This window comes from Vigna unguiculata, chromosome 2 (genome assembly GCF_004118075.2).
Source record: "Vigna unguiculata cultivar IT97K-499-35 chromosome 2, ASM411807v1, whole genome shotgun sequence".
Taxonomy (NCBI): Eukaryota; Viridiplantae; Streptophyta; class Magnoliopsida; order Fabales; family Fabaceae; genus Vigna; species Vigna unguiculata.
In genome coordinates, this window is record NC_040280.1 from 25,343,823 (window position 1) to 25,359,555 (window position 15,733).

General features: G+C 33.4%; 2 protein-coding genes across 2 annotated transcripts; both read left to right on the top strand.

The window, feature by feature from the left end:
• Positions 1-1,345: 1,345 nt before the first annotated feature.
• Positions 1,346-8,565, top strand: LOC114173919 (secretory carrier-associated membrane protein 4). Its single transcript, XM_028058595.1, has 12 exons — positions 1,346-1,573; positions 2,841-2,933; positions 3,023-3,085; positions 3,248-3,281; positions 3,382-3,504; positions 4,388-4,450; positions 4,540-4,633; positions 4,937-4,982; positions 5,067-5,134; positions 5,766-5,814; positions 6,439-6,504; positions 8,244-8,565. The coding sequence occupies exons 1-12, from the start codon at positions 1,517-1,519 to the stop codon at positions 8,274-8,276; spliced, it is 789 nt and encodes a 262-aa protein (XP_027914396.1). The 5' UTR covers positions 1,346-1,516; the 3' UTR covers positions 8,277-8,565.
• A 3,118-nt stretch (positions 8,566-11,683) lies between these two features.
• LOC114167159 (phosphoribulokinase, chloroplastic) lies at positions 11,684-14,889 on the top strand. The gene is made up of 5 exons (XM_028052150.1): positions 11,684-12,424; positions 13,262-13,346; positions 13,440-13,524; positions 13,653-13,897; positions 14,420-14,889. Exons 1-5 carry the CDS (start codon positions 11,859-11,861, stop codon positions 14,666-14,668), a joined length of 1,230 nt encoding a protein of 409 aa, XP_027907951.1. The 5' UTR covers positions 11,684-11,858; the 3' UTR covers positions 14,669-14,889.
• Positions 14,890-15,733: the final 844 nt, after the last annotated feature.

The following is a 15,733-nucleotide window of genomic DNA, read 5'->3' on the forward strand; positions in this document are numbered from 1 at the left end:
TATATTTACCGACTAAGATATTAAACGGGTAAGTAAGATAAAAAAGATTGCGAAAAATCTATTAGTATTCAGATTCAAAAGAAATGATAAAAATATTAATCTGATCAACAAGATAAACTATATATTTATAATAATTAGAGTAAATAGAATAATATTAAAATTAAATTAAAAAATAATGTAAAAACACCTAAAAATGTTTATTTATTATTTTTTGAGTCATCGAGAGAATATTTATACATAAATTTGGTAATCTATAACAATATATAAGGAAATTTCTCTTTTTGTGTCCACATTTCAAAATACCCATTTTATCCTTTAAATATAATAATTTATTAAATTTTTAAAAATTGACCGTTACTTTTACAAAATTTTTATAAAATCGGATGTCTCTGCTTCTTCTCTTCGTCTTTATTTATTAATAGTTATTATTTCATCTGCAGTTCATTTTTAATAAATATAATTTTAATTTATATATTAACTTTATAACATTACAATATTATCATCTATTAATATAATAATACGCATATTTAAAGAATGCATATACACAGACGCTATCACGCAGCCCTGTGTTTATGCTAGTTAAAATAATATAGATAGCCACATATATTACATTCAGATACAATAAAATAAAATAAAATACCTATCTATAATATTTAGAATCAATAAAATAAATATAATAAAATATTAATTTGGGAAAAAAATACACGTAAATATAATATTCAAAATCAATAACATAATATTAATGAAGTGATGAACAAAGAGATATATATGTTATTTTTGTTGATCCATTATGATATCATGCAATCCTATTTAATATGGTGCGGAACAAAAAGTTGTTCGTAATGATGTATGCAAAGCTGCTTTATTTCTCAAAACAGAAGAACACATGATGTAAATTTCAAATTTTAAATATACTTTGGTGGTTCAAATTTCAAATTTGTTAATCGTTTTTTTTGTTCTTTTTAATAGAGACAAATTTGGTAATGAACTTATGACTTGTGCCGAGATGCGAATTACCTGTCCCAAACGGAGTCGGTTGGGACCAAATTTTGAAAAATTTATGAAAGGAAGTGATAAAGTTGGTACGAAACGAACGAAGTCACCGCTTGCACGAGCACTGATCCACTGACGTAGCCTCCACCTGTTACCATACTCCATAGCTGAACTGGCCAACCAACATTCTCCACATCGGACACCTGCACGCGAGAATCACGTGAACTCTGCTGAGCTTCACACTTCACACACCTCACTGAAAGCAGCTGCATACCGACGCAATGGCACGAATCGTAAATGTGAAGCAATGAAGGGGCAAAGTGTACAAATTCAAGTTCAGTTGCTTTTTTCTCCCTATTCCAAAACTATATCCCGCGTTTCAAACAAGCCAGGTAGCTAGAAAAGGCGTGAGAAGTGCGGTCTCTCACCGCACGCACTACCACTGTCTCACTACCTTACGTACCCGTTATCATCTCAACGTATCTTCTTCGCACATTCTCACGGATCTAACTAACTTCTCGCCATGAATCGCAACCACGACCCCAATCCGTTTGATGAGGAAGAAGTGAATCCTTTCTCGGTAATCTAATCCACTCACTCTCTTTCCATGTCTATATTTAGTTGTTTACAAGATTTCCTCAATCGGATCCAACAGTGTTTTCGCTCTGAATTTCTGTTTAACGGTATTAGTATAAATATAGAACTGCTTAGGTGACTTGTTGTTTGATCTGGATCTGTCGTTGATTTGCGACGCTATGTCTTCGTTTCGAATTTTTGTTGTTGTTGTTTTGCTGCGGACGCGATTATTTGAGAAGGAGTGCGTTCTGAATCGTAGTGTGTGTCCTGAATCGCACCGACACGAGAAATCGGTGCGGGACTTAGTGTAGATTTTGTGGAGGACTTGGATCTGGAATTGTTATAGGTTTGTGGTTCGGTTACGGTGTTTTCCGACGTGCTCAATTGAGTGAATCCGCGAATTGGAAAATGTGCGCTGAATGAAATGGTTATTCGATGCTTAGCTGTTAGCTGCAGTACGGTGTTTTTATTCTTTGTTGTGGTTCAATGTCGGGAACATCCGTAATTGGAAAGGGTGAGTGAGTTAATTGGAATTAGCCAATAAGTGGATTTTTGGTTTGAAATGATTGATGCTGCATAGTTGTCTTTTGTTTGCTCAGTTTTGCGCACAACTGAGTAGCTCAAGTTACTCCGCATGCTAGTCTATTAGGACAAGCATAGCCTAGATGAAGTTTTGGGTTGGTTGCTGAAGGCAAATGAAGAATTGTGGTCTGTTAGAATTTGTACATGCTTCATCTGCTGTATTAAGCGTCTTTTTTGTGAACCGTGAAGTCCCTCGGACCAATGTATTATAGAAGCAAAATATGTCGTGGGCTTGTAGATGTACTATTCAAATTCCAGTTATATGAAAAGAATACAAGTTTAATGACATCTCCATTGAATTTGTATGTTAAAAGTTGCTCTAAAGTGTGGTTTGGTGGTTATGTATTTCATTTAGTTAGCAGGGTACTATGTGTTAGTTTGCTCTCACTTGCTACATTGCCTAAATGCGATGTTTATCATTTACAACAGAACATAACCGAGGGCTTGGTTTGGGCATGAGTTCAGAGTTAATTTAGCTGCATGTGTGTTTACAAGAGATATTTATGTGTTGAAGACCTTGTAAATTCTGACGAACTAACTTTAAATTCTAATTTTAGAACACATTTGTGAAATAACGTGTCATCTCTTGTGCAATTTGCTAGTTTTGAAGGCTTGATATTTAATGTTTATTGTTTGATTTAATTCACGGCGTGTTTTTTTTTTTTGTTTCATGCTATTGGTTCTTACAGAATCGTGCACGTAGTCCACCAGTAGCATCTGAACCACTGGGCTATGGTCAAAGACATGATGCTACAGTTGACATTCCTTTGGATACTACAAATGTAATGTCATTGCTAATTCAGAGACTTTCTCTTAAGACTGTAAGATTATTTTTGGATGGGCTGATTTTATTCTCCATGATATTTTATAGGACTCGAAGAAAAAAGGTCAGGAGCTAGCAGCTTGGGAAGCAGATTTAAAACGGAGAGAGAAGGTAGATTTTATTTACAATTAAGCATTATTTTTGTTGATGTCATCAACAGTGATATACCTATATTCCCTTAACTGATTGAATGTACAAGTCTTGCTCTTGCCACTGTTAATTTTATCCTATACTTTTTGTTGATTTTATGACCCTTTGAAAATGCATCTGCAGGAAATAAAAAAAAGAGAAGAGGCTGTTTCTAGAGGTGAATGACAAAACCCCACCATGTTGGCCCTTCAATTGTCTCTATATTTATGCTGAGTTAATAACATTTTTCTTGTTTGAAAAATAAATATGCTTATCAGCTGGTGTTCCTGTTGATGATAAGAATTGGCCTCCACTTTTCCCAATCATTCACCATGATATTGCAAATGAGATACCAGTTCATGCTCAGAGGCTGCAATATTTGGCCTTTGCAAGTTGGCTAGGTATGATGGCTCACATATTTTCTATTTATTCATTACAAGGTTCGTGGATTACATGCTGGTTCCTGGGTAGTATAACTTATTATTATGTGTCTTCTTTTATTTAGTATTTAGTAACTTCTGGTAGTTCTGCCAAATAAAAGTGTTTCTTCTCGTAATCATAACTTGGGGCTATACTAAAATTATCTAATGAAGGATTGTATAGAATGAAAAATTCCGGAACACAATCTGTTTTTTCTCTAATAAGTCGAGAATCTGACATGTGAAACCCAACTTGTAAAAGGCTGTCCATTCGTACATATGTGCAATTTTATGTGTAGATTGAAGCCATCTGCAAATTTCGAATTCTTCGTGTAACCATGAATCACAGAGTGATATGAAATTGTGTAATCATGCAGTTCTTCAATCTGAATCATGATTTTGACTACATTGAAAAATACTTTACTGTGAATTGATATTTTATTAACGATGGGAGGAAATTTGCGTTGCATAATGTGGGAAATAACTGGGATGGTTAAGAAAAATAAATTAGTTCTTTCCCACATTCCCCAAATTAGAGGGAAGAAAAATAGCTATTGGATGTCATGAACTCCATCATTTTAAATTTTATTCCTCTGCATTCTATTACTTTCCATCAGTCCAAACATATTAGTAGAAAGAGGTGCTAGGAGTGTTTTATATTGCAATCATCCAGAGCCTCACAAATAGTTTTTTAAAATGCATTCCTTGTTTATAGACACTTTTAACTTCATAGACACACTTGTAAGTTGTAAACACAAACGTCCCCTGTAGGTTTCCCTTATTTTTTTCCCACGTCCTAGGCTCCTTTATAAACTTATATGTATCTGATTATTTTTCTTCCACTTATTATGTGGTATCTTGGCAGGAATTGTTCTCTGCCTTGTTTTTAATGTAGTTGCTGTAATTGTCTGTTGGATCAGAGGCGGTGGTAAGCTCATTCTTCTAAACTTGGTATATTTACAACTATCTAGTTTATTGATGTGAGTTGGACCTTAATGCGAAGCTGACAATGTACAGGTGTTAAAATTTTTTTCCTTGCGGTGATATATGCCCTAATGGGTGTTCCCCTTTCATATGTTCTTTGGTACAGGCCTCTCTATCGTGCTATGAGGTAAGCTGTGTTGTTCTTTCCTAGTCCTTACCTTGACAAGCATATCAGCACCACCTAAGCACAAAACGGATTAGGTGTAGTACAGGGTCTCTTTGTTTGTTACAGGCAAGAGAGACATCATAATTTAGTGCATTATTTTTTTTGTGAAAAATCTATTTTCCTGGATATAATTGATTATTAATTTTTACAATCTCTCTCTGGAAGCTGGTATTAACAAAGTGCTTATTTTTCTTAAATAATCTGACTAGAATAGGCAGTTGGTTGTGCAAATAGTTCGAGCTCATGATTGTCTCTAATATGCAGGACGGATAGTGCACTGAAGTTTGGTTGGTTTTTCATGTTCTACTTGGTATGTTAATCTATATTACATTATACTTGCTTCATACTACCGAGATAGTGTCATTAATTCTTTTATTATTTTGGCTTGATGCAGCTTCATATTGCATTTTGCATATTTGCTGCAATCGCCCCTCCAGTTGTTTTTCATGGGAAATCATTGACGTAAGTCCTACAAATTGTATTACACAGTTCACTTGAATTTTGTGAAGTTTTTTTTTTTTCTTTTTCTTTTATCTGGTTGCTATTGGGTGTGTACTTTTTGAATAAAGTATGGTTTAAAAGCAAGTGCTGATAAAAAAATGGTTTAAAAGCTAAGTCACCCCAAGGATGGAAATTTTAAAAGCTTGGCGTTCCAAGACTGTACTGGTTTGTACTAGTGATTGGCTTTTTCTTTGTATGATGGAGGAAGTTTGCTAAAATTGGATGTTTTGTAACCAAAGGTTCTTTTTCAGCTTGTTTGGAAAAAATGCCCTTAAAACACATGAGTGTAAGGGAATGATAGGATATTGTAAGTTTTCTGGAGGTTTGTTTGGGCCAGTTTTTTCCATTATGTAGGCATATGCAAGCAATGAACATCATAGTGTTTTTATATGTTTATTGGTATTTTGTCATATCATTCAAATTGAGATGGGGAAAGTAAACACTGCTGGACTCTAAGAATGATCAAACCCTTCATAAATTTATCAACAAGTTTTTTTCTGTCATCCTTTTCCTTAGTCGTTTGTATTAGTAAATGTATACACGAGTATATTTTCTTTTAGGTACATTTCAATTAATTCATTTTACATTTCAGGGGCATCCTTGCTGCAATTGATGTCTTCTCAGACCATGTATTGGTTGGGGTAAGTTGTATTCCATGTACACATAACTATTTTTGTGATGTGTGAAATTTTTAGCTATGTTTTAGAATATCATAATTTAATATTAATGAGCCATGAGCATTTTATTTTCTAAGGTTGCAATTGATATGGTTAAGTGTTTTGTTTCAAATAATATTTGCATGATGGTTGAATACGTCTTCTTCCCTCAGAATTATGATCTCGTGTGCAATTTATTTGCACCAAGTGTCATGGGGAGTTGGAGAATGTTGAAGTAATGATGGTTTGATTGACTTTGTCTGAGAATAGAGAATGATTATCATAAGGATCAGGATGTAAAATTTGCGGGAATTGGACATTTACTGAAATAGATTGAGTGCTGCTCAGCTTTCAGTAAGGCTTGGTAAAGTCTGCGCTTGCTGTTGTATTATGTTTTCACACAACAGTTTAGGTGCCGTGAATTATCAAAGGACGGGTGGAAAAACATTTGATCGCATTTATCAATTGTTAAAGTAGCCGGAAAAATGAAAAAATCCTATCCCTTTGTTATTTTGAATTTGTGGTCTATAATGTAGGTAAAATCAAGTTTCTTATACTTTTTCCCTGTGCTTACTTGTTTGATGCTATGAATCTTTTGTATTGTTGCAGATTTTCTATTTGATTGGATTCGGGATGTTTTGCTTGGAGGCTCTTCTAAGCTTATGGGTACTCCAGGTAAGGGACATCTTAATTGATTTGAATTCTCTTTTTTCTATTCCCACGAAATAACCTTAGAATTTTTTTTTTTATTTTTTATTTCTTGTGGTTTATATGGCGTTGTCGCATATAAACATCAGACTCGCGGGGGTTACTTTAAATGATGAACTAGTGGCTGGCCATTTTAAATTTAATATATTATGATTAAAAATATTTACCTTTATATTACAATGGGTGAAATCACTTTCAATATCACTGTTGTGTACTCATCTAATCTAATCTTTTAATCAAAACTTGAATTTTCTCAATGTATTAAAGAAAGTTGAGGTCGAACAATGAGAATAATAAAATGGTGTTTTACTAATAAAGGACTAACATCAGGAAAAACACACGATTTATGGGAGCAACCTCATGATATTTTTATGTATTATTTATTGTAAATTGTATATAATACTTTATCAATAGCGAGTTGCTGACTTTTGATGGTCCGTAACTTAAGAATAATGTCAGTTATATTTGTGGGAGATATCAAGCATCGAAGAATATTGGTGATACACTTGTACTTGCTTTATTTGACACTAATGAAGAAATAATTTAATATTATTTTCTAATATAAATCATTTCTAATTAACGATTTACTCATGTAAGTTCAAAAGCAAAAGTTCTTCCTAAAATTATAATACAAAGAAAAATGTCTCGAGTTTAAAAATAAATGATGTATATATTATTTTATAAAGTATTTTATGCTGTCATAGAAATAAATAAAAGTTTAATTCCATGCAGTTATAACTAAAAGTTATTTATTCAACAATAAAATATATACCTTTATATTATAACTAAAAGTTATTTATTCAACAATAAAATATAGATATACTTAAAATGTTATATTACATGCAGATATAAAAATCAACAATAATTTAACTGTACGTGTTATAAAAATCTTCAATACTTAACTGAATAAAAAATAATTTAATCACTCGTAAAATTTGTTTAAATAATTTCATTAATTTATAAAAAGTGGTGTGTGCCTTTACTTTTGTTATTGCTAAATAGATTATATATGACTGGAATGACCTTGTTCAGTTTTCTTGGGGTGTGTGGCCTTGTTCAGTATTAGTTTTGATTTTAGTTCTATTGACTGGTTCAAAACTTTGATCTCCATGTCCTAAGATGAACTCATTTTCTTTTTTTCCTTTGTCTTTCTTCCCAAATTACTTTTAGATTTTTAAAGTTAATAAGCAGTAAAAAAAGAAAATGCCTTAACTAAATTATTTGTGAACCATTTGAAACTCGATTTAACTATGTTTTACAAGATTTATAAAAAAGATGGATTGAAGGAGTATAAGTGTACAGTTTGATTATCATAGTGTTCTAATAGAAGAATTTAAGTAATCCTAATGGGGGCAAAAGAACGAGATTTGGGGATATGCTTAAACCAAACTGGAAAATGAAAAGGTTAACCTCTGTTTTGTGCATATTGTTCAAAATGGTGGTTGAACCTGAAGCACACATTTCAGGAACTGTTGGTCTAGTCTGGTTTTGAAACATTGGGGGAGGGGATGATTAGAAGATACAATTTTTGTTTCTTTTAACTGCGATCTCTGGCTACAACTAACTAAGGACTACACCAACAATTAGCTAAAGACAGTCATAGCTTTTTTTTATGCATATTTTTACTTCAGCTTCATTGACTTGCCCATGAAGTTTTATAGAATACGTGTTTAATATGGTTGTTTCCTTTTCGATTGTGTCTGCAGAAAATATACATGTATTTCCGAGGGCATAAGTGAGACTGTTCTCAGGATTTTGATCCGACGGCTTTGATAGTGTTGTCACTTCCCAGTGTGGCTTCTTAGCATATTCTTTTTGTCTATCCTCTTATTTTTGTCATACAATATCTTCGTGTGTAATATTGGTTGTGTTCTTTGTAGTCACTGTACCTGGGTTTAGCTTGTACTATACTGTGTAACGTATTTCCCTCCGCTAAAAAGAGAATCTGCTTTCGATAGGCAGATATGTAGTGTATTTTCTGTGAAGTATTATTGTAGTTGTGTTGCAGTTTTGATGCGCCTTAAAAAAGATAGCTCTCCAGTAAAAGGGTAAAAGCACTCGTATTATTGTCCGTGATTAAATCTGTTTTTACTTTCGTACGACTAATCGTGCGTTCGGGGTAAAACTTATTTTTCAATGGCAAACCATACACATACCAAAAAGTTGGATCCTTATCAGCATGTTTGTCACACCTTGCTAGCTATAACCTGTTTCACGGTTATCGCACACATATTCGATAATTTAATTAGTTACAATATTTTGGTGGGGATGAGTTGAGCATCCACTTGCCCGCAGCACTTTATATTTATCCGTGTTGTTCGAAAAATGTTTGTTAATACTAAAATGTATTGTTTCGGTTTTTCCCATTTTAGTAGGGGAGTACTATCATGATCAAATTCAGTTTAGAATTTTGTTTATGTTTCTTCTCAATATTCAGGTTCATTTTACCAGTGATTTTTATGCAAACTAACCATAAAAAAAAAAAAAAAACTGTGCCGGTAAAAAGAATTGAATAAGCAAGAAAGCTGGACGCCACCAGCCGCACCAGCAAATGAGATCTGGTTTTCTGTGGCTCGTGGGTAAGCGTTACTGTGTCTACGAAAGTTACATTCTTACCTCACGATAAACACTATTTGGTTTTTATGGTTTCCATGGCTTCCTATAGGAAGATTATTTGCCAATAATATTTTTCTCTTTTAATTACAATTATTTGACGAGGAAGAAGATAAATTGTCTTTATTTTTTTCATTTACACGTTTATTAATACTAATAAAAACGCAGACATTGACGCGCATATTAATATTTACTGAAAAGGAAAACAAAACATATCAAACATTTACATTAACTAGACATTTCGATACTTCAAAATTAAAACAGAAATGGTCGACTCAAATTTCGTTAAAAAGACATTTTCGTTTCCCTTCAAACTACGCTGTCGTTATCACCTTGAATCGCATGCTGGAAGTTTGCGTTTCCCCACCTAAGTAAAGACCTTAGTGCATGAGATAACCCCAGTTCAAATGTCAGAAAGAACTATCATGTTGTCGATTAATAAGTACTTATTTAGATATTCAAGAAAATTCTCCGTGGTAAAGCCCAAGTATTTGTAGGTAATGCTACTTGAATGCTACTTCTCGTACCAAACTTTGCATAGTATACATTTCTGGTATGCCAAATTTATAATAATTTCCACATTCGCAAATGGGAGATAAGGCAACATGCTCAAACCATTTTCCTTTGGTAGTAAACGCCAATGGTTTAGTGTACGTAATCAACCCAAAATGTTTTTCAATCTGTGACGTACTTCAGAACTTCGAATCATGCTAAACCTTGCGTTTTAAACAATTCAAAAGTAAAAAATGCGCACTAACCTTTACATTTTAAATTGATGGCAGTACAACGACAAAAGAGTCGGCAAAATGTTTATAAATATATAATATGTTGATCTTGAGTAAACCAAATTGACTTCCACTGGAATGTCGTAAATGGGCCAAAGCATGCAACTTTCAGCGTCCGTGTGCAAATGTCGAAGACCCCTTTTTTAAGTTTTCAAAGTCAAAGGAATGTATATATATATTAGCTTGGTTGAAAAATGACCAGAATATATAGGCCATGGTTGAACAACTTCGTAAAGCTTTTGCTGAGAGTTTCTTTAATAACGATTGAACATACGCAATGTATTCTAACTGTCATCGAACATCATCAGCCAAACAGACACTAATACCATTTGATGCCAAGATCCACGTTTGTCTTTTGACTTTAAAGTGTCTGTTTATTAAATCAAGAAAATTTGAAGCTTCTGTCAAGAATTGTTACAATGATATCATTGTTAAATATTGTTGTGAATAAACAATTTCTCAACGGATTTGGTATTATTCTACCCATGAGTATTTTTTTAATTAATGTTTTCATTTTTTAAAATACAATTCGTTTTCACTTTTCAATGCTAACAATGAAGATTGATGTTAAAGATCGGGTGTATATTCTCAAAACTCCTCCTAGATTGACTTTTATGTGGATAATTATGATTCTAGACTTTTAATATTCTAACTTGAATTAAATTGTAGTATCAAGAAGAGTAGATTTACTATAAGGGATTATGAGATCTCTTCAAACCATTACTTATGAACTTTTTTTTTTTAAATCTTGCTTAATCTTTTCATTGTTTTTTATTGAATTTAGAAGTTTTAATTTATAATTGGATTTCAAACATATAAAAACGAAAAACATTTTAAATATTTAATAAAGCAAAAAAAAAGTTAACATATGTCAATTAAAAATGTTCAAATTTATAAGATATTTAAAACTTAATTAAGCCTTTACAAGTGATTGGTAGTAATATTTTCTTCGGTTTCTAAGTTACCCATATGATACACACAACACAATGAGGTAGCAGAACCCTGAGAAACTCACATCACACATATTACTGATAAATGATTCCATCACTTTTAGCAGCATATTGATTTCACCATGTGGTTCTTAAAATGGCTATATCAGATTAAACTTCACGTTTTCTGGTTTGAGGCATTATATCATATACTTTTGTTACCACCACCTAACCACATCTTTTAGTGAGATTGTGGAAGAAAAAAATGTGGTCCTTGATCAATCATAGTCCTCCTCCTTGTTTTTATAGCAAGGGTTCACACTTCACACATACTTGATCAAAAATAAGAAAGGAAAGAAAAAAAAGAGACATTTATTTGCACACACACACACAACAAGGACTAGTAGAGACCAAGAGACAAAGATAGAATTGGATGGCATACTCTCCTCTTGAAATCTACTTCACTCTACACCCCTAATCCCTCATCCTCAAACACCCACTAAACTCATGCCACGTGTCATATCAAATATCCAAGCTGCACCAGCCACTCAGCTAAACAAGCCTTCCATGTTTGTTAATTTCTTCATTCATGTCTGTCATAATCTGATCAAATTCTCCTTTTTCTAATAACTCAAATAATGCAAAAAAAATATCTGGTGTAGCTTTAGTCACAGTTTATTATTTTCTTATGGGAAAATACACAAAGACAACTATACCCTTTTGTTGCAGATTGATTTTGATAAGGCACTTCCTCTTGTATCATTCAAAGGTTGTCCAAAACAAGGGGTAGTCACAGAAACTCAAACAGGAAAATACCCTTTTTTTTCTTTTTCTGCTTAACTGCCTTTTGTTTTGGTTTTAGTTCCACCTCATATTTTATATGTGTTCCAAACTTGTTCTTGGAATGTAACTTCCTTAATAACCCTCCACTTCAACATCTCTTCTCTGAAAATTCTCTACAGGGGGAAAGAGAGCAAAAAAAAAAAAGAAAAAAATGGCAGCTTGCACTGTGTACTCAACACAATCTCTGAGCACAAACTGCTCCATCTCAACCCCATCAAAAACACAGCTGAGTTTTCACCAAAAGCAGGTAGTGTTCTACACCACAAGCAGGAGGAACAGCAAGAGGGGCAGCAACAGTGGCAGAAGCTATGTGATAACATGTGCAGCCAGTGACCAACAGACAGTGGTGATTGGTCTTGCTGCTGATTCAGGTTGTGGAAAAAGTACCTTCATGAGGAGGCTCACCAGTGTGTTTGGAGGAGCTGCAGAACCTCCAAAGGGTGGCAACCCTGATTCCAACACTCTCATCAGTGACACCACCACTGTTATATGCTTGGATGATTACCACTCTTTGGATAGAACTGGCAGAAAGGAGAAGGGTGTCACTGCTCTTGACCCTAGAGCCAATGATTTTGATCTCATGTATGAACAAGTTAAAGCAATCAAAGATGGAATTGCTGTTCAAAAACCAATCTACAACCATGTCACTGGTCTCTTGGACCCCCCTGAGCTCATTAAACCTCCCAAAATCTTAGTCATTGAAGGTTTGCACCCAATGTAAGTTCATATACTCATGATGTTTCTTTTGTATGAATTGAAACTTGATTAATGGTTGATTGTGTTGCATGGTGAATCTTCAGAAACTGGGTTGAGTTGGGGATGTTACTGTGTTTGAAATTCTCTAACTTTTTCTGTTCTGATTCAAAGGGGTTGTGAAGTGTGGAATGAAATGTGACACGAGTTGTTAAGCTGATATACCTTATCTATTTTTCTTTGATTGTATGGCTGAGGAATTTGGTAGTGACTTTCTAACCTTCGCGATATATGGTGGGGCCAACATGGATCCACTGTTGCTCTTTTTTGATACTACTCACTGTTAATCTTTTTCTCGTACTATTCACTGTTACTCTAATCTTCTTTGACTTCGATACTTTCATAGTTCTGAACTAGATAAAATATTAGAAGGATTTTGACTACTTTTATATTGTTTCTGTTCTCTTTCTTCATGACATGGAATTTTTCATTTTTCACCTTTTTTTTTTTATCTCTCATCTTTTTACCCGTTTCACACTCAAAGAGTGTGAAAAATACACCATAATTATATATTTGAAGCTTACATAAAAGGGAAATAAAATAATCGATTAATCCAACCTTTCATGTCTAAACTGAATACATGACCATTACGATGACTCTTTCCGCTAATATGGCTAAGTTTCTTAATCATCTTAATAAAGTTTTTCTCTCCCTTTCTCTATGTTTCTCTCCCTAGTCTTATATTTCATTATAATACTTTTTTCTCGAGTAGTTGTTGAATAAACCAGTAGTAATATTGTCTTGCATCTTATCAGTTTATTTGATTGTGAGTACGATATTGAAACTCCTCCTTGCATGCAGGTTTGATTCCCGCGTCAGAGACCTCTTGGACTTTAGCATCTACCTAGACATTAGCAATGAGGTGAAATTCGCTTGGAAAATTCAGGTAATTTTTAAAGATATATATAATAATTCAATAGCTTTCTTACATTCTTTCCATTGCTGTGAACTAACCATTAATATTTTTCAAACACTTCAGAGAGACATGGCAGAGCGTGGACACAGTCTTGAAAGCATCAAGGCTAGCATTGAAGCAAGAAAGCCTGATTTTGAAGCATACATTGGTAATAATAAATTAAGATTTCCAACTCATCACAAACAATCATAACACTGTTTTTGAACTAGAACTTCTATTATTGTGTCAATGGTAGTTATTGATGTATAAGTTAACCTCTGCACTTGTTTTTCACAGATCCACAAAAGCAATATGCAGATGCTGTGATAGAAGTGTTGCCAACTCAACTGATTCCAGATGACAATGAGGGTAAGATTTTAAGAGTGAGATTGATACAGAAAGAGGGAGTTAATTTCTTCAGTCCAGTTTACTTGTTCGATGAGGGCTCTACCATTTCATGGATTCCATGTGGAAGGAAGCTTACATGCTCCTACCCTGGCATCAAATTCTCCTATGGACCAGACACTTACTACGGAAATGAGGTACAAACTACTCTCCATATATGCTTGACACAACTTTTCTTTTGGAACTTTTAGAGTTGTTTTCTAATTGAAAATGAAATTTTATATGAACAAAGCTTCAATTTCAATTAAATAGCTGTTTAAAAATATCTAAAGAACTGTATAATGACTTTAATGCATCTATAGAATAAATCATCGCATATGAGGTATCGTCTGTTTTGAAGTTTGAAATTCATCATGGTTTTCTCGTTAAAAGACTTATCAGAAGATTGAAGGTGAAAAAACGTATTTAAACTTTTCTTAACCTCGACTTTTAAGCGATGTGTAACTATTGATTGTATCAGAACATTTACTATTTGAACAAAGTCTACTGCATAATGGAATATTAAAAAAAGTTATGGAATGTTTGAAAAGTAGTATTGAAAATCTAATGAGCTGGTTCAATTCACAGGCTTTTTACACACAATCTGAGATGTTGTTGCTATTGCATGCATGCATGCTTAGGTATGAACTTATATTTTTGTTTGTATTTGTGTGCAACAGGTGTCAGTTGTAGAAATGGATGGACAATTTGACAGATTAGATGAACTAATATACGTTGAGAGTCACCTGAGCAACCTCTCTACGAAGTTCTATGGAGAGGTTACTCAACAGATGTTGAAGCATGCTGATTTCCCCGGCAGCAACAATGGCACAGGTCTCTTCCAAACCATCGTTGGTTTGAAGATAAGAGATTTATATGAACAGATAGTAGCCACCAGGGCTGAGACTGCAGTAGCTGCAAAAGCTTAGGAACCATTTATACAATCATTTTCTTCTTCATGCTTTCCACCATTCCACTCTATTTCATCTTATTTTCTCTCCTATTAGGCTCTTCTGCATCATCATAATGGAAACACTATATCTATGTATCTATGTATGTACTTATCCGAGATGAAAAAAGGAGGCTGAGATTGATTCAGTTGTGTTGATACAATATATATATATATGTGCTGTGCTGCCATTGTGACATATACGAATAACCATGAATCTTCTTTCTTATCATCTGTGTGTGTGGTTTAAATCAAGAGGAGTGAATTGTCTATACCAGAATAAATGTTCCCTCTTTCAATGAATAACATCAAGTTCCATGGTTAGTTCTAAAATTAGGTTAGGTCAAATAAAAAATCATGGTAGGCCAATGCAATGATTTTGTAATTGGAAAAGGATAGGTTCGCTACATTGACGGTTTTTAAATGGCCTTTACTTAGAATTATTCAAACAAAAAATGAATATCAACCAGACTTTCACACGGTTCTGTGATTAACAAAGTCTGACAACACTATCCTTACTTTTGAGGTTGGACCATGAGGTCACATTTCTTCCTATTAATGATACACACATTACATTTATTTAACAAAACATTATAAAATAGTCATAAAAAATAAGTTTCCTATATAGATCTTTTATAAATTTATATATAAACACCTACACTCTAAATCCGAAACTTTAAACATAAACTCTAAATCCGAAAAACTTCTGTCCATCGACGTTCCCTAATGTTAAATGACGGTAAAAAAATTGTGTAAAAATATCATTACTCCATTCTTTTCTTTTATCTGAGGTACACATGTCAATTTTGTAGTAAACTTTTAATTTTGTGAAACCATCAACCTACTTCTCTCGATCAAATTAATACTTTTTCTTAAGAGAAAATTTATTTTCAATATTACCTTTCTAGACACAACAAAAATACCTTTTGTGACTAGCTTAAAAAATTTAAAGTGAGATATAAGAGAAAAATTATGATTCAAATGATCTAAAAGAAATACATAATAAATGTACTTTTGTAACATATGGGTTATTTTCACTCCCAAA